At 37.0% G+C, this 27,217-nt stretch overlaps 3 protein-coding genes across 3 annotated transcripts; 1 reads left to right on the plus strand and 2 right to left on the minus strand.

The window, feature by feature from the left end:
• Positions 1-3,711: 3,711 nt before the first annotated feature.
• On the plus strand, positions 3,712-4,656 carry LOC129504722 (olfactory receptor 51S1). Its single transcript, XM_055317559.1, has one exon. The coding sequence runs from the start codon at positions 3,730-3,732 to the stop codon at positions 4,654-4,656; it is 927 nt and encodes a 308-aa protein (XP_055173534.1). The 5' UTR covers positions 3,712-3,729.
• Positions 4,657-10,110: 5,454 nt separating this feature from the next.
• LOC129504723 (olfactory receptor 51A7-like) lies at positions 10,111-11,052 on the minus strand. The gene has a single exon (XM_055317560.1). The coding sequence runs from the start codon at positions 11,050-11,052 to the stop codon at positions 10,111-10,113; it is 942 nt and encodes a 313-aa protein (XP_055173535.1).
• An 8,340-nt stretch (positions 11,053-19,392) lies between these two features.
• LOC129504694 (olfactory receptor 51F2) lies at positions 19,393-20,346 on the minus strand. The gene has a single exon (XM_055317504.1). The coding sequence runs from the start codon at positions 20,335-20,337 to the stop codon at positions 19,393-19,395; it is 945 nt and encodes a 314-aa protein (XP_055173479.1). The 5' UTR covers positions 20,338-20,346.
• Positions 20,347-27,217: the final 6,871 nt, after the last annotated feature.

Raw genomic sequence — 27,217 nt, forward strand, 5'->3', positions numbered from 1 at the left:
ATTTTACATAACTAGGCATACCAAGTTATAAGGGTTCCAATTATTCCATCATTGCCAACTCTTATTATTTGTTTTTCTAATAGCCATTTTAACTAACAGGTGTGAGGTGTTACCTAATTATGGTTTTGATTTGCATTTCCCTGATGGTTAATGATGTTGGGCATCTTTCCATATACTTGTATGTATTCTTTAGAAAAATGTCTATTTAGTTCCTTTGCCTTTTTAAAACTGAGTTGTTTTTTGTTATTGAGTTGTAGGAGTGTCTTATATATTTTAGATGTTAAACCCTTATCAGGGGGCCCCTGGGTGGCTCAGTGGTTGAGCATCAGCCTTTGGCTCAGGTAGTGGTCTCAGGGTCCTGGGATCAAGTCCTGCATCGGGCTCCCTGTAGGGAACCTGCTTCTCCTTCTGCCTATGTCTCTACATCTCTGTGTCTCTCATGAATAAATAAATAAAATCTTAAAAAAAAACCCTTATCAGATATAATGTGCAAATATTTTTTCCTATTCTGTAGGTTGGCTTCTCACTCTGTTGACTATCTCCTCTACTGTGCAGAAGTTTTTAAGTTTAATGTAGTCTAATTTCTCTAATTTTGCTTCTATTATCTATGTTTTTGATGTCATGTATAAGAAATTACTGCTAATTCCAATGTCACAAAACTTTTCTCTTATATTTTTTTCCTACAGTTCCGGGTCTTATGTGTATATCTTTAACCCATTTTTAATTTATTTTTATGTGTGGTATAAGATACTAGTATAATTTAATTATTTTGCATATGGATATCAGTTTTCCCAACACCAATTTTTAAGGAAATTTTCCTTTCTTCATTGCATATTCTTCACATCCTTGTTGAAAATCAGTAGATTATATGCATAAGTTCATTTCCAGGCTCTCTATTCTATGCCATAGGTCTGTGTGTTTGTCTTTACGCCCTGTCTTACTTAGTAAGTTTGGCAGTTGGGTAGTGTAACTTTCCCAACTTTGTTTTTTCTCTTTCTAAATCATTTTGGCTCTTCTAGTTCCAAAAAATTTCCATATAAGCTTTAGGATAAGCTTATCAGTTTCCACAGAAGAGGCTGCTGGCCCTTCATTAGGGATATTATTGAAACTACAAGTAATTTGGAGGAATATTTATAAATATTCCACATAAATATTCCTTATTTATAAATATTTTAACTGTGTTAAGTCTTCCAGTCTATAAGTATGGAATATATTTCCATTTATTTTGAGCTTCTTTAATTTGTCTCAGCATTATTTCATATTTTCTAGTATATAATAATATATTTTTTGGTTAAATTTATTCCTATTTAAAAATTTTTGATGGTATTGTGAATAAAATTAGTTTCTTTTTTAAAAGATTTTATTTATCTATTCATGAGAGACACAGTGAGAGAGAGGGGCAGACACACAGACAGAGGGAGAAGCAGGCTCCATGCAGGGAGCGTGATGTGGGACTCGATCCGGGACTCCAGGACCACACCCTGGACCGAAGGCAGGCACCAAACCGCTGACTCACCCAGGGATCCTAAAATTAGTTTCTTAATTTTATTCTCAGATTGCTCATTGCTATTTATAAACATACAATTGATATTTGTATCTTGACTTTGTATCCAGTGCCCTTGTTAAACTCATTGATTAGTTTTTGTAGTTTTTCTACTACTAAATTTTCTACTACTTAGTAGAATTTTTACATAGGTTCATGCCATCTGTGAGTACAGATCATTTTATAACTTTCTTACTAAAGTAGATATTTTAATTTGTTTTCTTTCATGCATTACCTAGAATCTTCAGTACAAAATAGAAGTGGTAAAAGCAAATAACTTCCTCATTGTAAATCTTACAGTCAAGTATGATGTTAGCTGTAGGTTTATTCACGGATGCCCTTTACCAGATTGAGGAATTCCTTTTGATTTCTATTTTGTGAAGAATTTTTATCATGAATGACTATAGGATTTTGATGAATTCCTTTTCTGTGTCTATTGAGATGACTGTGATGTTTTTGGTCTTTATTCTATTAATATGACATATTATTGCAACTGATTTTTTATTTTTATTTTTTTAAAGATTTTATCTATTTATTCATGAGAGACACAGAGAGAGAGGCAGAGACACAGGCAGAGGGAGAAGCAGGCTCCATGCAGGGAGCCTGACATGGGACTCAATCCCGGATCCCCAGAATCAGGCCCTGGGCTGAGGGCAGTGCTAAACCGCTGAGCCACCCGGGCTGCCCCTGTAACTGATTTTAAAATGTAAAACCAACCTTGCCCTTATGGGATAAGCTGCACTTATATAATTCTTTTTACATGTTGCTAAATTTTATTTGCTATTATGTTAATATTTTTATATCTATTTACTTAGAGGTATGTTTATAGTTCTCCATGATATCTTTGTCTAACTTTAGACTCAAGGTCACACTGTACTCCTAGCATGAGTTGGATATATATATATATATATATGTGTGTGTATATATATATATGTATATGGATATATACACACATATATATACATTTATATAAATGTGTTTACATTTATATGTGTGTGATATATATATATATATATATATATATATATATATATATATATAATTTCCCTACCACTGTCTCTTAACTAAGGAAACTGGAAGAGGTTTTAAGATGCATTTGTGAAGATCTGTTCTGGATTATTTGAATTTTAAATAAATGGGGCAGGGCTCCCTGCATGGCCAGTTGGTTAAGCGTCTGCCTTAGGCTCAGGTCATGATCCTAGGGTCTTGGGATGGAGCCCTGCATTGGGATCCCTGCTCAGCAGGGAGTCTACTTCTCCCTCTCCCTGTTTCCTTTCCCTTGCTCATTCTCTCTCTCTCACTCTCACTCTCGCTCTTGCTCTTGCACTCTCTCTCAAATAAGTAAATAAAATCTTTAAAAAAATAAGAAATAAAATAAATGGGACATAAGAGAAGAGTAGAGACTGCAAGGGTGAGATGAATATAGAATGATCTAGGGGATATGTTTGTGATTCATCAATTTACAAAGTTTAAGTCATGAGAATAGGTAAGACCACTAAAGCAAAAGAAGATACCCAAATAAAGATCCCTCAAAATTGCCAAGATATACTTTTGATGGGACATAGCAAGGTGAATTGAGCATTTAACTTCTGAAAGGTAGAATTAGAAAAGGAGAATGGATTGGATTTATAAACAGCCAAAGCTCATTGAGAAATATGTCAGTATGGGAAAATGAGGGCTCTTTGATTTAGTACTACAGGGTAATTGATGTTATCTTTAAAGAGAGCACTTAAAGTACACTGAAATGTGAGTGTGTTAAAGCAGCACAGAAATCAGAATGTCTGGGGTTGGGGAAGGGGAGTGGAGAAAAGGTGTTTATAGGAGTATAGAGCCTCTCACATGTGTTTGCCATTGATGTCAGGACATGAGTTAGGATAAAGTTACAAGAAAAGGCAGGGTTAAAGGAAAGTGGGGAAACAAGGGAGAGAAACAGATTTAAGGACAGCTTTAGAAAAATTGTCAAGACAAGAGATGACTATGGCATAGCTACTAGAACATATGTGCATGCAGGGAGAGAATGTGTGTGCTGGGGGCTGGGGAAGGAGGAGGTAGGCTGTTTTAGATGGCATCATGCAAATGTGTCAGAATACCAAATTATCTTTCCCATCTGTTTTCAGGTTCCAGAGTTCAAAGTGGGATCCTGAACTATGTCAACATTCAACCAGGCAGCCCACAATAACACTTCAATGGCCCCCACCTTCCTGTTGGTGGGCATGCCAGGTCTGTCAGCTGTACCCTCCTGGTGGACAATACCACTCATCACCATCTACCTTCTCTCTGCCCTGGGCAATGGTACTATCCTCTGGATCATTGCCCTGGATCCCACCCTGCACCGCCCAATGTACTTCTTCCTCTTCCTGCTGAGTGTGTCTGATGTTGGCTTGGCCACAGCCTTGATGCCCACCCTGATGGGTCTTGCCCTTGCTGGCGTCCATGCTGTCCCTGCCTCAGCTTGCCTCCTACAGATGTTCTTTGTCCATGTCTTTTCTGTCATGGAGTCCTCTGTTTTGCTTGCTATGGCCTTAGATCGAGCACTAGCCATCTGCCGCCCTCTCCACTACCCAACACTTCTCACCAATGATGTCGTTAGCAAGATTGGCCTGGCTATAGCCTTCCGATGCTTGGGTCTCCACTTGCCCCTGCCATTCCTCCTGGCTCACATGCCCTACTGCCACCCACAGGTTCTGACCCATTCTTACTGCTTGCACCCCGATATAGCCCATTTGGCCTGTCCGGGAGCTTGGGGTGCATTCTATAGCCTCTTTGTGGTTCTGACAGCCATGGGATTAGACCCCCTGCTTATTTTCTTCTCCTACGGCCTAATTGGCAGGGTGTTGCAAGGTTTGGGATCCAGTGAGGATCGCTGGAAGGCTGGTCAAACCTGTGCTGCCCATCTCTCTGCTGTGCTCCTCTTTTACATGCCCATGATCTTTCTGGCTCTCATTGACCGTCTCAGGGTGCCAATACCTCAGCCTGCCCATACTCTTCTCTCCTATATCCACTTCCTGCTTCCTCCATTGATAAACCCTATTCTCTATAGTGTCAAGATGAAGGAGATTAGAGAGAGAATACTCAAGAGGTTACAGCCCAGGAAGGTGGGTTGTGTTCAATGAAAAGGATGCCCCTCCACATTTGGTGGCTCAAGGCTACATGATACACAGGTTTCCATGATAAGAACTCAGTTTGCCAAGTTAATCATGCATGAAATGGTCACTCAGGGACACATAAACACATATACATGGATGACATCTGCCTGTCCTTACAAGTGTGCATGTGTATATTAAGGAAAGCTGACAAGCTCCAGAGAATGGCAGTGGTCTACCCATTGTTATACTACAGATCCATGGCATAGAGAGGCCAGGATCTAGGTCTTGTCACAATCACCAAATGTGTGTCTGTTGTTGTTTTGTTTTTATTAGTCTCCCCACCGCATCTATACCCCAATAATTGAGGAAACTGGAAGAGTTAAACAGCTACGCAGCAGAGAAATGAAACGACAGAAACGAATGATGACACTCTATGTGTATGTGTGTGTACATTGCTTTACAGATCTTTTCATGGATTTTGATATATATTTGTCATATATATAATCAGATATCATTGATCTATTAGTATAGCCTCATACTTTGACTTAAAGTTGTATAAGGTGATCCTCCTCTCATAAAACAAACAAAAGCTTTGGAATCATAAGAAATATTATTTTTGTAGATCAAATGTGAGAGAATCAATGTTTATGATGATAAGCTTCACATCCAAGGTTATATGATAGATTTTTCACTTATTAACACCTTTTAAATTTTTTTCAATAAAATTATTTGCATTAAATATTTTTATAGTTTTAAAATGTATGATTTTGTTGCTCTTATAAATAAAATATTTCCCTATTTCTATTTCCATGTACATAATGCTATACTGAGAAAAAAATCTTTATCTTGCATTAATATATATTTTACCAAGTTATATGAATTACAGTAGATTTTTATTTTTGGATTTTATTTGTATTTAGCATATGTAAGTAAAAATAGGTGATTGGTAATTTTTCCCTACTATTCATACAATTTATTTCATTTTACTTATGTAATTTATTGGACTATGAAATATTAAGAATTAAAGTGAACATTCAAATCTTATGTTTTATTTTAACAGAAGTGGCATTAATGTTTCACCTATTAGAACAATGATTGGCTGTTAGATCTTTGGGTAAACTTTCAATATTTAAATAATATATATGTATTCCAATTTTATTGATTTTAATAAGCTTATTCAATGAATCCTATTAAGTGCTTTTTCAGCACCCATTAATATAATTGTCTGCTTTACAAAAAAGTATTTATTTATTTATTTGGGAGAAAGAGAGCACACACACGAGTGGGGAGAGAGGCAGAGGGAGAGGCAGAGAGACCACCCCACACACACACACCACTGAGCATGGAAGCCAACCCAGAGCTTGATTCCAGGATCCTGAGATCAAGACTTGAGCAAAAACCAAGAGCTAGCAGCTTAAAAGATTAAGCGACCCAGGCACCCCTATAATTGTCTGCTTTAATGTGTTATTCAATTTCTGATTTTGAAACATCTTTATTCTCTTGTGATTATAGAAGAAGACATTTTAAGTGAAAAGTAGCAAATTGAATCCACCTAGTTCCAAAGCAAGAGCATACAATATGTCACGATATACTCTAGGAAGGCAGGAACAGTTAGCTATATTCTCATCTCATACCAAGCTTCTCTGTAAGGCATATTATACATTCTCTTATTAAATTAGATACTTAGTCTCTCCATTTCACAAATCAGAGTACTGAAATAGAGAATTTAAGAATTCCTAAAATATATAAAATTAGTTGCAAAGGCAGCATTTAATTCAAATTTGCTTAATCCAAAGCCCCTGCTACAAAATACTTCCTTAAAAATATTGAATGGAGAGACATCCTAGTCTTGAGGCACCAGGAATGAGTTTCTGAGAAACCCTGCTTCTCCCAAAGTTTACCCTTTCTTTCTCCCTAGTATACCCACCTCCAGCTTCTCTTTTATTTACTGAGAGTGGAGTGATGTAAACAAAGAAGGACAAACATTATATGGTCTCATTCATTTGGGGAATATAAATAATAGTGAAAGCGAATAGAAGGGAAGGGAGAAGAAAGGGGTAGGAAATATCAGAAAGGGAGACAGAACATGAAGACTCCTAACTTTGGGAAACGAACTAGGGGTGGTGGAAGGGGAGGAGGGCAGGGGGTGGGAGTGAATGTGTGATGGGCACTGAGGGGGGGCACTTGATGGGATGAGCACTGGGTGTTATTCTGTATGATGGCAAATTGAACACCAATAAAAAATAAATTTATTATTAAAAAAAAGTTGGAAGTCACATAAGCCTAGTTTTGAATTCTTGCTGTACTACTTCCTGAGAAATTTGTCAACAGTTGTTCTTATGTTTACAAAAAAGGTATAATAAAGTTTGCATGAAAATCAAGGCCCTTCTAAAGAAAAGATTTTATTTATTTGAGAGATAGAGAGCACAAGTAGGGGAAGGGGGAAGTAGTAGGGGGAGAAGAATACTCCACACTGAGCAGGGAGCTCCACATGGGGCTGATCCCAGGACTCCAAGATTATGACCTTAGCTGAAGGCAGACACTTAACTGACTGAGCCACCAAGGCTCCCTGAAATTAAGTCCCTTTATCAAGGTGTCTGAACATAAGAGATAGTCAATAAATGATAGTTATTTTGGAATTAATGAAGTTAAAAATCACTATATTTAAACCTTGTATGCATATTCAATGAAAATAACTTTACAATTGGAAGATTCTTTCAGCTCATACCACCTCAATTTATTGATTCCAAGTTCAGCCGAATTTGGGATTGACTGAAATTACTTTTGCATGGACCTTTGTAAATCAGCAGGAGACAGATTAAACCCAAAACCATCTGTGGCTTCATGTGTTTACTAGTACAGGGCAACTTGGAACTCTCTCTTTCACACTTCCTCAGGCCATAGTTACATCCACTCAATCATGTCAGTCTTCGAGTGTCCCATAGTCGATATTATCACTTTTGGTCAATCAGTGCACATGGATCTCTCTGCAATCACAAGACAGATTTGAGGGAAAATATTCACACAAGGGGGCTGAGGGATTAGCAGGAATGTTTATAATTGTAAACAAAATGTAACAGTGCTACATGGGATTGGCAGAAACCAAAAACCAGTAAAAGCATCGCAAAATTCAGGTCTCTGGATTGGTCCTACTACTAAACAGACCTGTAGCCAGAATCTGTGTGTGTGTGTGTGTGTGTGTGTGTGTGTGTGTGTGTGAAAGAGAGAGAATGAGAAAGCAATTAAGAATTCATAAGAGGGATCACTGGGTGTTATGCTTTATGTTGGCAAATCAAACCCCAATAAAAAATATACAAAAAAAGAATTCATGGGATCCCTGGGTGGCGCAGCGGTTTGGCGCCTGCCTTTGGCCGAGGGCGCGATCCTGGAGACCCGGGATCGAGTCCCACGTCGGGCTCCCGGTGCGTGGAGCCTGCTTCTCCCTCTGCCTGTGTCTCTGCCTCTCTCTCTCTCTCTGTGTGACTATCATAAATAAATAAAAATTAAAAAAAAAGAATTCATAACAGGGATCATAAGTTCAAATATGTAGAAGAACAAAGTAATAATAGCAATAAGTGGAGCAAGCCCATCCTCAAACTGTTATAATGTGGAAATCTAAGTGGGTTCTTAATGGGTGTTTCCACATGGGAACGTAGACCTCATGTACCATATCTTCCTCCATTTAAGATAACTTGTAAATATCTATCTATTTTTATATGAATTCAACTAAATGCTATCTTGTCTAAACAAATTTTCTGAAGACCATATTTGGATTTTATGGCTTTGAAGAAGATTAACATATTAGCCCATGCAATGCAGAAAGAAGGAATATTTTTTTTATTTTTTGGAATTATTTTTAATATCAAAGTACCTATGAAATCTATCATAATATACAACACATAAAAAATAATTTTCTCAAGACCACATAGACAGGAAACGGCAGAGGTGAAACCAGAGGACTCGTTTCCTGGCTGAGTCTTGAACCTCTGACCATCTCCCTGGTAGGAGTAAGTTATCACAATAGAAAGAGGACATGTCATCCCTGATAGGGCCTTTTAACTCTTTCTTCTATTTGTTGGCTTCTAAATCCCCAGTGTGGAGCTACATTATATCTTCTTGATTAGCAGAAATCCTGGATCTTAATCCCCTAAATAAAGATGGCATAGTCCTCATAGCTCCTAAAGCTTCTTTGTTGACACTTTCGCATTAGGATATCATTGAAACACCCTAATCTGGCTCCATTTACAACACCAGGAAGTGATAGGTGGGTCCCAGGAGCCTCAGATAAGAAAGTCATTTGGATGTCTGTTTGGCCACAGTGGTGCAGATTCTGTGTTGTGGCCTGACAGTTACTGGTACTTAATGGTATTATGGGCTGCCCTAAATTCTCTGTCTCTTACAAAGGGTGCTTATATTCCCTGTCTAAATTAGCTTCCTGGTAATAGGTGCAGACAATGCAGAGGTGAGTTGAGTCTAGATGATGACCACCCTGATTCACCCCTGAATCACCACCCAGCAAAACTTTGGACTATCCTTTTACTTCAAATTGATATGCATTTATTAAGCACATACTCTGAACAAGGTATTTTATTGTGAAGAGACTTTTAAAGTCAAATAACTCACAAATCTTTCCTGGTGGAAATTCATAATGTAGTCAGTGAGAGAGACATGTGTGTGATATGAAAGATGCCTCTGAGTCTCTATCCATTGTACCCCAAGGACTCAGCCCCTTGCCTTTACTAGAAATGCTGCCAAATGCCAATGCCCACTTGTAATTTCCTCCTACAATTTTCCCTCCATTTGGCTTCAGCAGAAGACACACTGTCTAGGTTCTCCTTTCACATTACCCCCCACAAGTTTTTTCTCCCCCCAAGCATTAGTGTACATACCAATCATCTAAGATCTTGGTAAAATACAGATTCTGACTTAGTAGGCCTGCATCAGGGCATGATATTCTGCAATTCTAGTTACTTTCCAGGTGATGCTGCTGCTGCTGAGCAGTGTACCACTCTTTGAGTAGCAAGGAGGATAAGATATATAAATCAACTTAGACATATTATTAAGGGCTTAATGTAAATCACAAATAAGAATCAAGTTAGACAAGCAAATATAACGATTCTAAATGGCTCCAGAAACTTGCAGAGCTCTACCAGTCACAGTTTAGGGCCATTCATCATAGTTTTTTTCCTTAAAAGCTTCTCTGGATTCTTGCTTTTCATTCATACCTAAAGATAGGTGCCATAAATCCCTCCCCAACAATAACAAAAAGATTCCTACCTAGTCTCTGAAGGCTTCCTCTTCCTTAAAAGCAGATATGCTGTGGTATGTTAGATACCTTTTAGGGATTAATTTATTGATTGACTAATTAGTGTAACTTAAGGACTATGAGGTAAAAGAAAATATTTCCTCTTTGAAAGAAATATTGTCCTGATCCTAAGACACTTTATTGTAGAAAAAAATGGAACTTCCACCTCTTCCCCATCATTTAGACTTTAGACTCAGTTTTTCCAGGACTTTTACTCTAATCTGCCGAGTTTTTACACAATACACAATAGGGTTCATCAAAGGTGGTACCAACAAGAATGCATCAGCTATCAGAATCATAGCCAGAGGGGATTTATGCTTGGCAAAGCGATGCATGGTAGCCAAGGTGATGATGGGCACATAGAAGATGAGCACAGCACAGATGTGGGACACACAGGTATTAAGGGCTTTCAGTCGCTCCCCATGGGATGCAATACCCAATACAGTCTTCAGGATGAACACATAGGAAACTGCAATGAATACACTGTCTGACATCATGCAGAGTGCAACAAACAGACCATAGTAAAAGTTAACCCGATTGTCAGAGCAGGCCAGTTTCATCACATCCTGGTGGAGGCAGTAGGAGTGTGAAAGCAGGCGTTTATTACAGTATTGGAGTCTCTTTAAAGTGAAAGGAAGAGGAAGAACTAGTAAAATGCTTTTAATAGCAAATGTCAGTCCAATATGCAAAACTCTGGAACTGGTAAGAATAGAGCTATACCTGAGGGGGTTGCGAATGGCTAGAAAGCGATCAAAGGACATGATTAGAAGCACTGAGGATTCCATGTCTGTGAATCCATGGATGAAAAATTCCTGGGCAATACATGCATCAACAGAAATCTCCATGGCATTGAACAAGAAGATCCTCATCATGGAGGGAAGAGAAGAGAAAGACAAGCCCAGGTCAGATAGGGCCAGCATAGAGAGGAAATAGTACATAGGCTCATGCAGAGAAGACTCCGTCCTGATGACAAATAGGATAGTGCAGTTGCCCAGGATGGCCAGGAGGTACATGAAGCAGATGGGGATGGAGATCCAAATGTGCACATGCTCAAGCCCTGGGATTCCAATCAACAGGAAGGTGGAGATTTCAACTTCTGAGGTATTGAGAGCAAACATCACAAATAGGTCTCTCATTTATATGCTCCTAGCAGATAAATAACATCAATAATAATTAGAAATTCTTTTAGCTGTATTTACTGAACACAGTTAAGTTCAGTTGTCAGTTAAATTAAATATTGCTCATCCTTAGGTATCAAGCAATAATGTAACTAACTTTTTCTATATAAAGAAACATACAGAGTAGATTTAAACAGGTTCTTCATGACACTCATTTGAGACCTTTATACTCTTCAAGTCTATCTTCATTCCATGATATACTTTTAAGCAATAGCTTAGAAGCAACAAGGTATTTTAATAAGCTTTTTTATTAAGACTACACTTCTTGAGATTTATGCATCAAGTAAACTAAGTTGGAATACATTGCAACCTGGAAAAACTATAACATCCTGAAAGTGGTCATTGGTCATATACTTGTACAAATCACAGATTCTGCAGTAGTAGGAATTAAAGGAAGCCTCTTATATTATTGTTCATGGTACATGTGTGTGAAAATATAAAATTGATCTACCACAGAGTTTTGCAAACAAATATGCAGAGCCAAATTCAACACATGCTTTGTTTAACCTGTGAGAGTTTAAAAAATATACTTGAAGAGTATTTTTAAAAAGAAGACTAAGTATATATGACAGACAAATATGTGGCCTGAAAAGACTATAATATTGACTTTCTGGCCATTTACAGAAAAAGTTTCTTGACCCCTGTACTAAAAAATTATGCATACAAGCACATGCACACAGACACTAACAATCACAGTATAATGAGTATGGTGGGAATGGAGTATGGGTCAAAGGGAACTTGAAATTTAAGAGTAATATTTCTTCACTTAAAAAAAGTCAATAACATATGAAGCAAATACACAAATGTTTTAAATTTTCTCAAAAGAATTGCAAAACACAGGGCAATGCTCTGAACTTTTCTATATTCTTTTAATTCTTCCCCCTCCAAATTGTCTTATACAACACCATTCCCAGAACCATAAACCTCCAAGTGATCTCCAGGACCAAGCATTATTCATCAGCACTACTGTAGCCGGAGGCTGTCTGAGTGAGCACATCACCTCAGAGAGCAGAGGAAGGACTACTCTGATGTCAGTTATCATCCTCTAGGTAGTGAGCTAGTAGACCATAGTAAGTGGTGAGAAGGGAATGGCCAGGCTTAAGCATGGGTCCTTTTGTGGGGAGTTAAGGAATATTTCTTGGCAAGAGTGGAGAAAGAGGAAGTTGCATCCAGATGGAAGAAATTACAGGGTGAAGGGTAGAGATATAAAGCAATGAAGAAGGGGAGAACAGTTATTAGCTCTTCTCTCTGTTGTCAAAATTTTGAAAGACCTTTGCCTCCATTTGACTCAAGATAGGGTCTCTGACAGTTTGTGGTATGTAGGACGTGTCATATGGAGAAGTGATAAGGCTAGATGAGGAGAACATAATTTCAGTACTGAGCATCCATTTTTGTCTCAGCCTTTGATATGTGGTGAGTGTTTCCTTGACATGAAGCACACACCACAGTTGTCCTTTGTAGGTGCTTGAAATACTCACATTGTTTCCATGCAATTGCTACTGGCCCAGCTCAGAATGGCATAGTTCTTGCCCTTCTTTTCCTGTTCTTGGATTCCTTTGCTATTGCTCCTGGGTGTTTAATGTCTACCCTTTAGGTTGGTGACCAATTCAGGTTCTTATCTCTGGTATTTGAGCTTGATTCTTCTCATGTTCTTGGGACCAGCATCATTCATACTTTGGGTGACTCTCCTTTTAACAGCTCTAAGCCAGAAAAACTCCAATAGTGCAGCTGACACTGTCTTGTCGGGGCAGTGAGATTCAGAGGGAGAAAAGTGATATACATTTTTTATCCATTCTTGCTCAAAAGTCTCCTCAAAATGGTCATTTTTAAGATTCCACATCTGAGGGCTTTCTTGACAAGCTATCAATCTAATTTAGGTACTAAAGAAATGGTACTAAAAAGATAACATTTTCTTTTCAACTGTGTTCATCATGCAAAGATAGACCCCATCCCACATATGTACCCTAACCTTTTCAGCTCTCAATGCTGTTCCAAATGCAGTTTGATCCTTCAGGCTTGACAACCTGTGAAGAATTTTTACATCCAGGCTTTTCAAAGGCATAAAGTTGATCTCTATAAATTACAGAGTTTTCACTGGGAAACATAAAATAATCTTAGGGAAATTCAACTTAAGTCTCTAGGACACCTACCAGGCCCCTGGGTTCCTTATATCAGAGCAAGGGTGAAAAGTTTCAAACTCTTCAGGTTCTGTAACTTCTCTGTCCCAGCACCATGTTGGGAATCCATATTCTTATATATACCCTCATACTCTTTCCTACCATACGCATATCCTCCTGAGAATTAACAGGCACCTAATCCCCTGAGAACAATGACTCTCTAGATTCAACATGGTTTGTCAATAACAGGTTCCCCTAAGAAATGCAGAAAGCAGGCTCTGACTCACAGTCATAGATTTAATTAACTCTTGAGGTAATGTTCCTACATCAGGTGCAGGCTTTTAGGAGAGCCTGTCTCAGACATTGGTAAGGTGGTCTATATCAAGCTATGGCTCCAAGAATAAGTGTATGCCTTAGTAGACTCAATCTGATACTATTACAGACCTTATGTGGAATTCTTCCCACAGGTATGTTCTGTTTGTTCATCACAATGCCTACTTTTACTGTAAATGTGAGTGGATTTAGATAGGTCACAAGCTTCCCTATTTATCACTGACTCATAATTTCAGTATTCTCTTATATCAAGTCTCTTCACATTTATTGGCCATTGAAGGCATTTAATCTCATAAAAAATAAATAAAAGCCCAGAATCACAAGCGTCCTAATACCTTAGACCCTCGTTATCAGAAGTATAAATTTTTATTCAGCTCTCAACTTTGAAAATTTCAAATAAATAAAAAGTATAATTCTGGTGGCATATATAGGAGGGCATATTATTTTCGGAGACAGAATAGAAAATATTATCTAGTTAAACACCTTCAGCCTGAAACAGCATAACAACAGGTAAATGAACTGATTTACATAAACCTATAATAATCAATTGGTCTTCAGGTTAATATAAAAGTGGATTGCTAGAGGTGAGTGCTATAGTCATCAGCATGGGCCAAGCAGAAAATTGGAGAAAAGAGCCTTATAAAGTATTTATTATGATTTTCCACATTCTAATATACATATATTACGGTCAGAGTATTAGATAAAGTAATACAAATTCTTAACCTTGATGTGCTTAATTCAGCTTCTATCTGGGATCATAATGGGATTATGGCTTCTCAGGTATTTCCTTGGTATTCATACATGTGAAGAAGTATAGGGGAATTAACAACTCATAGGATAAACATTGACTAATGGTAAATGAGATCCAATTGATAAATGTTTCCCTCCTTATTTTCCTGGATGGACTATCATGAGATGTATTAGATAAAGCTTCAGAGTTGGGTTTGCAGGAATGGTCAATAGTCACCCATAATAGTGACTGGCTCATTATTGATTTACCATCTGTTAGCTCCAAATTCCTTTTTGCCTGTTCTATGATGAAGGTGTTAGACTGTAAATATCTCTTTTCCCAGCTGGCACAATATTAAGACTTGTCAGTGGAGGTGGTAGAGGAACACTGGAGGGAGAGGCAGTTTTCTCTTCCTGGTTTCTGTGTGGCTTGTTGGCGGTACTCCCACAGAATGTGCTGTTTTTCCATTGCTTGGCACTGTGTGATTTCTTCAGTACTTGGTTCCAGCAGTGTATAGCTGCTCCCAGTATTAGTCACTGAGCTTGTTCTCCAATTCCTCACTGGGACAACAAAGACATAACCAGAGTCCCAGACAATATGTACCAGCACTGTAGCTGAGTGAACCTCTTCTACCTCTTTTCCTTAGCCCTGTGTATGTGTATATAAATCTATAAATTGGGGCAGCACAGTGCTAGCCATCTAGCAAACTGGCCACCCAACTTCATCTCATAAGGGTAGCCTTGAGCTACCCCCACCTCAGCCTCACCTGGAAATATATTATAGTCCTATAAAGGGCACTCTCCATATCCCAGTTACAGCAGTGCCCAGCAGACATAAACTTGTCTGGCACCTAGAGTTCAGAGACTTGGCACCTTTCTTAGCACTCCCAGAGGACAGATTGTTTTGCAAGCTTCACCAGCTGACACCTTAGTAACTTCACAGACTTAGAGGAAAGAGAGGAGAGCTTTCTTGAATGATCTATCTCTGCCCTAAGAGTAGTGGTTGCTCCTTATATCTGCTTCTCATAGATTCAGATATTTGAATCTCACAGATTCATAGATTCTTTATAATTCTCTTGAGTCTACTTGCCAATTTACCCACTAATCTATTTCCCTGTTAATATACTTCTTAACATCAAGCTTTTCCTTTTCAAATAATTGTGTTGTTTCTGTCTCCTGATTGGACTCTGAATAATAGTATCCAAATCAATAATAATTTTTTGCATTGTCTTACTTTCTTCCCTTTTTTGACTTCAGCTATCCCTCACTCATGTTCCCCAGAATCACATTGCCAATAGAATAGTCAATTCACAACTAAGACCCTATTGCCAGTGGTCAGTGGGCTTACAATGATTCCTGAAATGCAATGGCATCAAAACTACTATGACTCTGACTTGTGGTTGATTGGATGAGATTCGGGTGAAAGGTGAGATATTAGGTTACATGGTGACTATGGGTGTTGAATCTAATCTCCTATTTGTACCAATAAAACGTTAACTATAAAGATTATGAGATGGCATAACTGTTGTTTATCTGCATTATAAACCTTAAATACAAGATGACTAGATTAGGATAACCAATCGGCAACTTGGGACATGCTGTGAAAGTCAGAGTGCCACAATAGGAACATTTAAGGAAATCTTTATCTCCTTCAGCCAAAGATTATATAGTTCTAAAAATCCAGCACATGATTTAACTGAAAAAGTGACAGTGCTGCAAGGCAGACTTAATTCTCAGTTTTGAAGTCTTCTTTTATAAAGTCAGAACACTGAAAAATACTGGGAATAAAAAAAAAATGGGGAAATGGTGTGATCCTCACTCCTGGGATGTTAACATTTGAGTAAATAAGCCTAAAAATCTTGAAACCTTTAAATATCCTTTAAATATCCCATGTTAGCCAAAGCAGTTCCCTTCTCATTTAGCAGAGGATATTTATTTTATCTTGTATGAAGACCTTACAAAAACCAAACCTGAGGACAATGCTTTACAATGCTTTTCCTACGCAAGATCTGGTCCCATCACTTCTCATTGTACCCAAGGCAATAAGCAATCTGATCTTGGCAAAACCTGAGCAGTGAAATGTTATTAACATTTTGGGAGAAAATAGCTTAACCACTGAGATCATTGCAGAAACTACCGAATTGTATCAATAACTAGATTCAAATAAATATCTGTAAGAAAGGATCTTGAAAGTATTACATAAAAGTCAGCAGAAGAAGTGGCTGGTGGTATAAATGTAAATTGACATAGAGAAGAATTTGACATGAACAATTTGACATTATTAATAGGATGCTCATCTATGGTTTAAGGTTCACCATTACACCAAGGATACCTGTAAATTGTGATAATGCACTTTTGGGATGGCTGATTGAGGCTTGAACATGATGATTACCTATAGCAAATGAGGTGGAGATGCCAGATCTGCTTGTCATAATATGGACTATAGAAATCTCAAGGTAGGGCATGTGGGTGACTCAGTTGCTTAAACATCTGACTCTTGGTTTCAGCTCAAGTCATGATCTCAGGTTCATGAGATCAAGTACCTTGTCATTGTGCTCCCTAGTCAGTAGGGAGTCTGTATGTCTCCCTCTATCCCATCCCTGCTCACGTGCCCTCTCTTTCTAAGATAAATAAATAAATCTTAAAAAAAAAAAAAGAGGAAATCTCAAGAAGGTAGACATGTTAGAATGGATTTATCTTAAGACCAGAGAACTTACCACATGATTATTTTCTCTGGAGAAGAAAGTATACTCCTTCACTAAGGCAATAAATAATTCATTTTTAAATCTGGTGTCTTTGAATAGTTCAGTGCTTGCTGTGCCCTGTAGGCTAGACTTGGCAATGAAAGCTGTTTCTATGGAACTGACCTCCCTACTAACAATGAGGATGAAGGGATCCTGAGACACATGGAAGAACTTAAAAACCAGAAGTAAATTAAATGTAATTACTGTAGAGAGTAGAAAGGCTAAAATTGCAATCAGGGTGACAGGACCCCCATCTATTGCAATAGATGAAAGTATTTCTGGGGACAAGCACAATGGACAGCATCAGAGTGTTAATTGAAATGCATTTAAAATAAAGAACTTGGGAGCATCAGGCTGACATCAAATACCCTAATGGGAAATTTAAATATTTAAGTTGCTTAGTCTATTTAAGAATTTAAATAAGATGACCATTTCTAAAGCCCATTACTTAAAGAAGAATCTTGGTGTCCTTGATGAAACAATGTGCCATGCCACTGGAATTAGGCAATACAAATTATCCAGATCTTTCCCAAAATGGATCTATGTTCATTTCCAAATGTACTTGTTCATTAAGGAAAGGAGAATACCCAAATTCCTTGAGGACCATTGGACAAAGAATATCATCTCTTTTTCATAACAGGCAACCAAATGTGCCATCATGCTCTTTTTGATTAAATTATGATATTACTGGGATGAGATGATTAATGGAATTATGGAAAATTTTATCTCACAATGAACATAATGATTTTCATACCTGTGGTTATTCCCCCAGATGCTTAGGTATATAATTGGTTATATTACACTTATGAGCTGGGAAAACTTTCATGTTAGCACATCAGAGAAATTGAAACCATTACAGTAGGAAAGATGTACAAAGTAAGCACAAATTAAGTTTGTGAATAGTTGTCCCAGAATCCTATGATACTTATCACTGTATTATATGTGCCTCTCCATTAATTCAGATCCATGGCCTCACTGAAGATTCTGATAAGTCACTGGAAGAGAAGGAAAACATACAGGCTTGGTTCATGTATGGATTAGTAGGCAAGTTAGTACTAACCAAGAGGAGAATACAGTGGTACAACAGCTTCACACATGGGTGACCATTAAAAAAAAGTGCTAAAGGAAAATTCTCATAATGGACAGTGGCCTTGGTTGTTAGAGAGATTGCCTGAGCTATGTGGATTTACATGGATTTCTTTACTTCGCTGAAAGGCTTGGATAGTTGGTCAGTGAATGGAACTAGCAAATTTGAAAGAAGAGAGATAAGGAAGTCTATAGAAAATGAATATGAAATACATATTGAAATGGGCACAGAAGGTAGAAATCTTTGCATCCCATTTCTAATATCCACTAAATGGTACCCATCTCAAAGGAGAAACTCAACAATCAGAAAGGAGCTACATATAAATATCAGCAAGCTTAGGCTATACTGCTACTGATCTAATGGGCCCACAGATGGAGTGAGTATAATGACAGAGATAGAGATAAAACATGAGCCAAAAGTGTAAGTTCCCCTTTATCAAGGCTAATCTTAGGAGAATTGTGTAATGCTCATTCCTGGGTTGTTAGCAATGCTATCATCAACTTTTAATATTCAGATAATAGGGGTGCCTGGGTGGCTCAGTGGTTGAGTGTCTGCCTTCATCTCAGGGCATAATCCCAGGGTTCTGGGATCAAGTCCTGCAACAGGCTCTCCACGGGGAGTCTGCTTCTCCCTCTGCCTATGTCTCTGACTCTCTCTCTCTGTCAATCATGAATGAATAAATAAATAAAATCTTTAAAAAATCACCTAATAGCAGGAACTCTTGAGCACTTGATAATGGCATTTTGTATATACAACAGGTATATTCCTACACATAAGAAAAGGCAAAATACCTATATATGACCCAGTGTTAAATTACATTGATATGCTTATAAGATGCACTCTATAGAATGACTATTTTTCCACGTAACTAAGAATTTTAAGAAGAAAAAAATCAAATTAATTCAAGTGTCCTTTGGATATCATTAAGAAAAGAACAACTGGTTTATTAACAAAGTTTCCTACATTAAATCTGGACTTTTTGAATCATATGCAGTCTGATGAATATTTTATTCAGGTCTCATACTACTCGCAAATATGAATAGTTGTTTACATACATTATCTCACTTTACCTTGAAAACGGAACATTATTTAGGAGATATTAATATTGAATTACTGACAAGACGACTAAGCAAGTATCACACAGTGTGTAAGTTACTTAGTTTAAGATTATTGGAAACATATTTAGGCCATTTGGGGACAATTACCTTATTCTACCAAAGCACTCATTCATAAATGGCTTTCTCTATTCTAAGATAACTATTAATTAGATTTATTGCTGCTTCTGAATTAAGGCCTTGACAATAGCCTTTCGAATCTGCTTAGTCTTCACACTATAGATGATAGGGTTGAGCACAGGAGGGATGAGAAGGAAGACATTGGCCATGATGGTGTGGACAAATGGAGGTGCTGAATGGCCATAGCGATGGACAAGAGACAAGCTGACAAGGGGGATGTAAAAGATGGCAACAGCACTGATGTGGGATATGCAGGTGTTGAAGGCTTTTTGCCGCCCCTCTGAGGAGGCAATGCTGAGAACAGATCGGATGATCAGTACATAGGAGAGCAAGATGCAAGGACAATCAAACCCTGTTGTGGAGAAAAGTGCAAACAGACCAAGGATGCTGTTGATTCTGTTGTCTGTGCATGAGAGTTGAATGAGGTCAACATGGTAACAGTAAGAATGTGAAAGGACCACTGCACTGCAGAAGGACAGCCTCTTAACAAAGAGCACCACTGGTAACATGACAGCAACGTTCCTTATCAACATGCTCACCCCAATCTGGGTAATTCTGGCATTGGTGAGGATGGTGGTGTATCTCAGTGGATTACAGATGGCTACAAAACGATCAAAGGCCATGGCCAGCAGAACCCCAGACTCCATGAAAGTAAATCCATGGAGAAAGAACATTTGGGCAATGCAGGCACTTAAGGTGATTTCTCGAGCTTCAAACCAGAAGACACCAAGGGTAGTAGAAAGTGTGCACAGGGATAAGCTCAGGTCTGTGGCTGAAAGCATGGAGAGGAAATAATACATTGGTTCATGGAGATTCTGCTCACGGAAGACCACGAATAGGATCATGCTGTTCCCAGAGAGGGCGATGACATACAGGAGACAAAAAGGGATGGAGATCCAAACCTGGGCTGCTCTCAGGCCTGGGATACCCGTCAGGAAGAAGGTCAGAGGTTGAGCATTGGTATTATTGAGGACCAACATAATGAGGGACTGAGTGAGAGGACAGGAATATTTAAATATTTGAACATAACACATAATAAATATATAGCTATTACTTAGAACATTTTTCTGGCACTCTCACATTCACTGAATTACTACTGCTGATTATTTAAGAACTTTAGTTTTCCTGAGCTTTCTTGTACTGGATGCCTCTCCCCATGACTCTCCTCATTTAATGAAAAGAGAGGATTCCCTGAATTATGCCACATCACATTTTTTTAAACCTGTAATTCTCTTTGGTGACAACAAACAACGCAATTAAGTCATCCCTGCCTGTAAAAGTTCCCAGAAGAATATTTAAACATGATGAGAAAATTGGTTTCCAGTACTGTTTTTAACTGAAAGTATAGTTAACATATAGTGTTATATTAGTTTCAAGTGTAGAATATAATAATAAAATGTTTTTCAGTATTTTTAAAATAAATTACTAATCCTGAAATAAAACACTGAAAAATCAAGTTACATTTGAAATGTGGATATTATTAGTGGATGCTAAAGATATCCCCAAGACATGTATGTTTATAAATGTGATATCAAGATGGTCCAAAAACCACCCTAACAAAAATAGTTATAACTCCCACTTGTTGAAAGTTCTCTATTATTGACATTTTATATGCATTATGTAATTTCAACCACATACCAACTCTAGAAGGTAGATAGTATATTTTGCATATGAGGAAAATGAAACTCAAAAATCAATCGAAAAAGAAAAAAAGAAGAAAGAAAGAAAGAAAGAGAAAGAAGAAAGAAAGAAAAAGAAAGAAAGAAAGAGAAAGAAGAAAGAAAGAAAGAAAGAAGAAAGAAAGAAAGAAAGAAAGAAAGAAAGAAAGAAAGAAAGAAAGAAAGAAAGAAAAGAAGGAAGGAAGGGATGAGAGGGAGGGAGAAATTGAGAGACAGGAGAAGAAGGGAGGAAAGGAAGGAAGGAAGTAAAAGAGAGGGAGAGGAAGGCAAACCTTGCCATTATTTTAACATAGTGCAGTAAGCATTACATTTTGATAAATAGTATGGGCTGCTCCAGAAACACAAAGAACCATAACAGCCATCATTTCTTGAACACTTACTGTGTACCAGATGCAAACATCTTTACATCTATAATCTCATCCAATCATCACAATTACCCAATTAAATACAGTTGTTGTCCCTAATATTTTTATGAGGAAGCTAATGTTTAAAGCAATTGAGTAATTTTCCCAAATAATCAGAAAAGCTGCAGTGCTAACCTGCGTATGACTCCAATACCTTCATTTAATAGGGCTGAGGAACACATAGGAGGAATCTCTAAACCAGTCTGACAAAATGTCCCTGGTAAATATTTTTTCAGATTTGTGCCTTCCAGACACATTTTGGTCAATATGGCATCTCTGGAGTAAACAATTTCCAGGTGTTAGTTCCCTGTGAATTATGTCATTATGAAGCTCTTTAGGCTTCTGTGGGAAAGGAACTTTATCATTGATGGTCTCTGTGTGCAAAGGTTCCAGAGAATCAGCTGTCAAGGCTACACCCACTATGAAAAATAACAGCAAAATAGAATTGTCACATTTGAGCAGCCCCAGTGGCTTAGCGGTTTAGCGCCACCTTCAGCTGGGGTGTGATCCTGGAGTCCCTGGATCGAGTCCCACGTCGGGTTCCCTGCATGGAGCCTGCTTCTCCCTCTGCCTGTGTCTCTGCCTCTCTCTCTCTCTTCCTCCCTCTCTCATGAATAAATAAATAAATAAAATCTTAAAAAAAAAAGAATTGCCAAATTCGGTTGACTCATTTTTGTGATCCTCTCATTTATCCAACACTTACATATTTTACTGAGGATACTTTCCTTCTGGAAATTTTCTCTCCTCATGTCTTGGCACTAGTCTCTATTACTTTTCTCCCATCACTCAGCAATTCCTCTCTCTGGTTTCCCGTACTGTACCCAAAGAACCTTAACTTTGGAATCCTTCAGCGTTCTGTGCTTTGCCCATTTTTGAGTCATTTAAATAATTATCTCACTCATTTTCACAGTTTCATCTTTCACCTATTTAATGAAAAATTTCAAAAAGATATCTGAAGACAGCCGTGGTTTCCAGGTTCTTGAAGATTAGAACTTCCTTCCGAACATTGCCGTAGGTATTTCTCACGAGTAAATCAAATTCAATATTTCAAAACCAAGTTAATCATTTCCCCTATAATTGTTCTTATTCCTATATATTCTGAATAAAGCTTATAATTTTCATAAAAATTAACCAATTCTCTAAATAAGAACTCTGGGAGTTTTCCTGTATGCTTATATATTTCCCAATCAATCACCAAGTCCCTTCTATTCAAACTCTAATGACTTTCTTCTTCCACTTCTTCTTTATTTAAGCACAAAATAATCTCTTCCAGGTCTTCATTCTGTATAACCTAGTCTATTAATTAACCTACAAATAATAATGTATTATAAATATAAAATGACAAGACTTCCAAAGCAATAACAACATCCATTTATTAAGCATTTTCTCTATGCCAGAAAAATAAAAATGAGAGAAAAAGCCCTTTAAACTGAATAAAATAAGAAAACCACATATGAAAACCTGTAGGGCAAGACAATGGAGTGCAGCGTGTAGTCTGAAGAATACACATTTGTTAGAAAATGAGGACATAAATAATTTAAATTTTTTTCAACATACGATGCTAGGAAAATATTTAAATAAATGTGAGAAAAATTAATTAACAAAGATTAACAGTACAAATGAATTGGTTAAAAATAAAACCAAAGTTGATTACTTAAAAAAGAAAATATGTGAACTTTTTCCAAGACTAGTCAAGAAAATTTTAGAAAAAGTGTGATTAACTCATGAGAAATGTAAAAGAAAACAAAAGTATGGAGAAATAAAACTTTAAATATAATGGTATAACAGGCATAACAATAGATCTGGAAACAAATACAAAATGGACAACTTTATAGAAAAACATCAGTCACCAAACTAGTTTAAGAAATCAAATCCAACAGAGAGGAAATGTCAAAGATGGGTAAACCCACAACCAGGTTGAAGAAACCAAACCAAATTTGAAGAAAAAAAAAATAGAGCGTTTCTATATTTTATAGATTCTAGTAGAATGGAAAAGAGGGAAGTTTGCTCCTCCAGCAAGGATCATTTGGCAATGCCCAGAGACAGTTTTGGTTGTCACAACTGGGGAGAGAGTGCTACTGGATCCAGTGGGTCGATGCCAGGGATGCTTATATCCTAAAATGCACAAGACAACAAAGAGCTACTCAGCCCACTATGTTAACAGGATTGAGGTTGAAAAGTCCTATTCTTGGAAAGCTAGTCATATAATTACTCATGATGACACATGCAAACGGGACAAATGACTTTTTAGCAAGTCAGATGTAACTGTACTTTTAAAGAATATTGCACTTTGAAACAATGGACTTTGTCTCATGAATGAAAAAATTATTCAACCTAAGAAATCTATAAATGGAATGGCTATACAAAAAGATTAATGGAGGAAAAACCTGGTCAAGAGATGAGGAAAAAATCAAAAAATTCAATGGCAATTCATAATAAAATTATTAATATTTAGGAACAAAGTAAGCTCCTGAATGAAAGACATCTAGAAATTTGGAGCAAACATATTTACTGGTGACCTATTAAAAGTATTTCTATTAAAATCAGTCAAAGATAAAGATGGCTAATATCACAACTACTATTCAGCATTCTATAGATAAGTCTTAGTAAATGAGAAAGGGCAAGTAAATGAGAGTGTTACTTTTTTTTTTTTTTTTTAGTTGAGAGTGATACTTTTGAAAAGAAATTTCTCAAAGTTTTTATTTAGGTTTTAATTGACTCTTTACCTTAAAAATTTAAAAGAACATACTGCAAACTCTTAAAATATAGTTCACCAAAGTGACCACATAACAGATCAGTATCACAAATTAATAGCTTTTCCTGTTAATAATAATTAACCACTGAAGAAATTTTATTAAAATAAGGATTTATTTACAAATAGCCATAAAACTATAAACTGTATTGTGTAACACAATGTCTGTGTTTGGCAGGGAGAGAAGAGGTCTCTAAAGATTTATTGAAGAAAATAAAGAAAATCCTTTATTTCTTTCTTGAAGATAGGAATATTCAATTGTGAAAAGGTGTGAATTTTCCCATGAATATTCTCATAAATTAAAGCATTATCAATCAATAAAACACAAGAGTTTTTAATGGGTAGTGACAGATGGATCCCAAAGTGTATTAGGTATAGTAAATATGCAAATATATTCAGTATAATTTTGAAAATGACAAAGAGAAGAGACTTGTTCTTTGGTACATCAAAATGTAATGTAAAGTTATTATATTAACAAATATTGTCAAAAGTTTAAAAATATATATCCCCAGAAAAAAACAACATTTCAAAAAATGTGTGAGTGAAGATAAAGAATATGATGACAATGGCATCTTATATCATTAGAAAAAATAACTGACACGTGATAAATAATGTTTGGCCAACTGGCTAACAATTTAAAAAATATTAAAAATTTCATGAATATAAAAATATTAAAATACCCCTATTTTATACACATCCCTGCATTTGTATTAAGATTTTCAAGGTATAACAGAACAGTTATGATAATATTAGAATAAAGAAGAGAAAATGCATTTATGACTTTAGCAAAGGCCTATTTAAGAGGAAATTAAAGCCATTAAGCAAAATGTTAATAAGAAATACTGTATCAAATTTAAATACTCTTGTTTCCCAAGATACCTGTGAACAAAATAAAAAGTACAGCATATCATACATGCATTAGAAGGCCAAGACCAAAGAATGATGCTTCTTGCACTTCAAACTAGATTGTGTATCTGTTGTTTATTTGATGATAGTCTGGTTCGAGCGATGGTGGGGGAGTGGGGCATAGGAAACAGTAGATTCCTATGTCCAGAACTTTTGGTCATGAAGGACACGGTGGACATTGGGATGTATCCTTCTGGTCCAGTAGCATAATAAAGATGAAGGTAGGTGTCCTTATGCCTACACTGATGGGAGGTAGGACCTTGGTGACCCATTCCCATTTAATATTCCTCATCGGTAAACCTTAAACTTAAAAAAAATCCCTGATCTGCCTATTTCCAGTTTGTCTGTGATGATTGGTCAAATACCCAGATGTATTTGAAGTACTTATTTCTAAGTATAAATGGCTTCTATGAAGATAGCTATTAGAAAGCTCCGACTACCAGGATGCTGTAAAAAGGTAGAGCTCATGCTAAATGAAATAACCCAAAAAGCTTATTTTCTAGCAAATAGGGATATGGGAATCAGTCAAATTTCAAAGCTGAGTGAAACAATAAAATACATAACACATGTCAAATTTGGGCCACACAGAATCACAATTCACTACATTTCCTTGATGTAACTGAATGTTTTTCCCCCCCTGGGAATAAATATTTGTTTGCAAACTTGCTGCTTATATCTCATTTAATTCCCACAACATTCAGCTTTGCCTGCCACTCTGAAACCCACTTCCCATCATCTGTACTCTTCTACCTCTGCTTTGCAGTCCTGTGGTTCTCAGTACCTGCCCTGCTCCTTGGCTCCCATTGCTCCATTTCTTCCTGGTCTTCCAGATTAGTTCTCAATAGTCCCTCTCCCTGGTCTGCTCTTTCTGCTTCTGGCATCTTACCTGGCTCCCAGCAGAGGGAGAATTGCCCTTCCCACTCACTGCCCAGCCACGTATGCACACAGGTACCTCTTGGAGCTGAGCTTCTATAAGGATCCCAGCATGTAACCCAGCCCTGCTGCCAAGAGACCCTTGGGGCTTAGAGATAATATCAGATGAGCAGCATAATTCTCGGTGTGAGGACTAGGCTTTCCTAAGAGGCTCATCATACTGAAGAAAGTCTAAATAATATGTTTACCATCTTTTAATTATTTTTAATATTTAATTATTTAAATTTAATTTTAATTATTTAAAAATGTTTAATATTTTTCAATAAACATTCTTTTTTTCTCCATTATCTTTAGATCCTATTTACTGCCATGTAGGCTGCAGACAAGAAATACTTATACTTCTTATACTTCTACCTTCTCTCCCTTCTTCATTCCCAAATTTAGTCACCTACAGCATAATACTTGCCTGGATAAGATATATAAATTTACATACAGTTTTTTTTTTAAGATTTTATTTATTATATCTTCATGAGAGACACAGAGAAAGAGGCAGAGACACAGGCAAAGGGAGAAGCAGGCTCCATGCAGGGAGCCTGATGTGGGACTTGATTCCGGGACTCCAGGGTCACACCCTGGGCTGATGGGAGATGCTCAACCACTGAGCCACCCAGGCATTCCTACGTACAGTCTTATAGGTATGATTAAATATTATACATTCATGTTTCAGTTGCTTGAACCGTAAAGCAAATACATTTTTATTGAAATATGATTAAATACACATTTTTCAACACAGTATCTGGAATACATGGTATGACTAAAAAAAGAATGGCATAGCATCCTATATCACCAACCCATATTCATCAATATGAAATCAATTCCTTCCTTTTCCACTCATTCAATTGCCCACAATTATGTCAAATTTCCATTCAATTCACACTGGACCATGGTTTTCTAGGACAACTTTCTGTTTCTCTAAAATTAAAGTCATCTTCCATTTTGCATGCTAACAGGATAAGATGGACTTTTTTCATCATCTCCCTAGTTACTTACAGCTATTTATCAATAATGGTAATTAAATGCTTACAAAATCAGAAGACCATACAAATATCCTCAAGATCTTGTTAAAATGAAAATTATGATTCATTAGGTCTGGGATGGGACCGGAGTTCTGAATTTCTGACATCACCTTTTTGAGGCCATATTTTGTGCAAGGCTTTAATACATCCTCTGTTTTTTTAAAAGGCAT

Source organism: Nyctereutes procyonoides, unplaced genomic scaffold, assembly GCF_905146905.1.
Source record: "Nyctereutes procyonoides isolate TBG_1078 unplaced genomic scaffold, NYPRO_anot_genome, whole genome shotgun sequence".
In the NCBI taxonomy this organism is placed as follows: domain Eukaryota; kingdom Metazoa; phylum Chordata; class Mammalia; order Carnivora; family Canidae; genus Nyctereutes; species Nyctereutes procyonoides.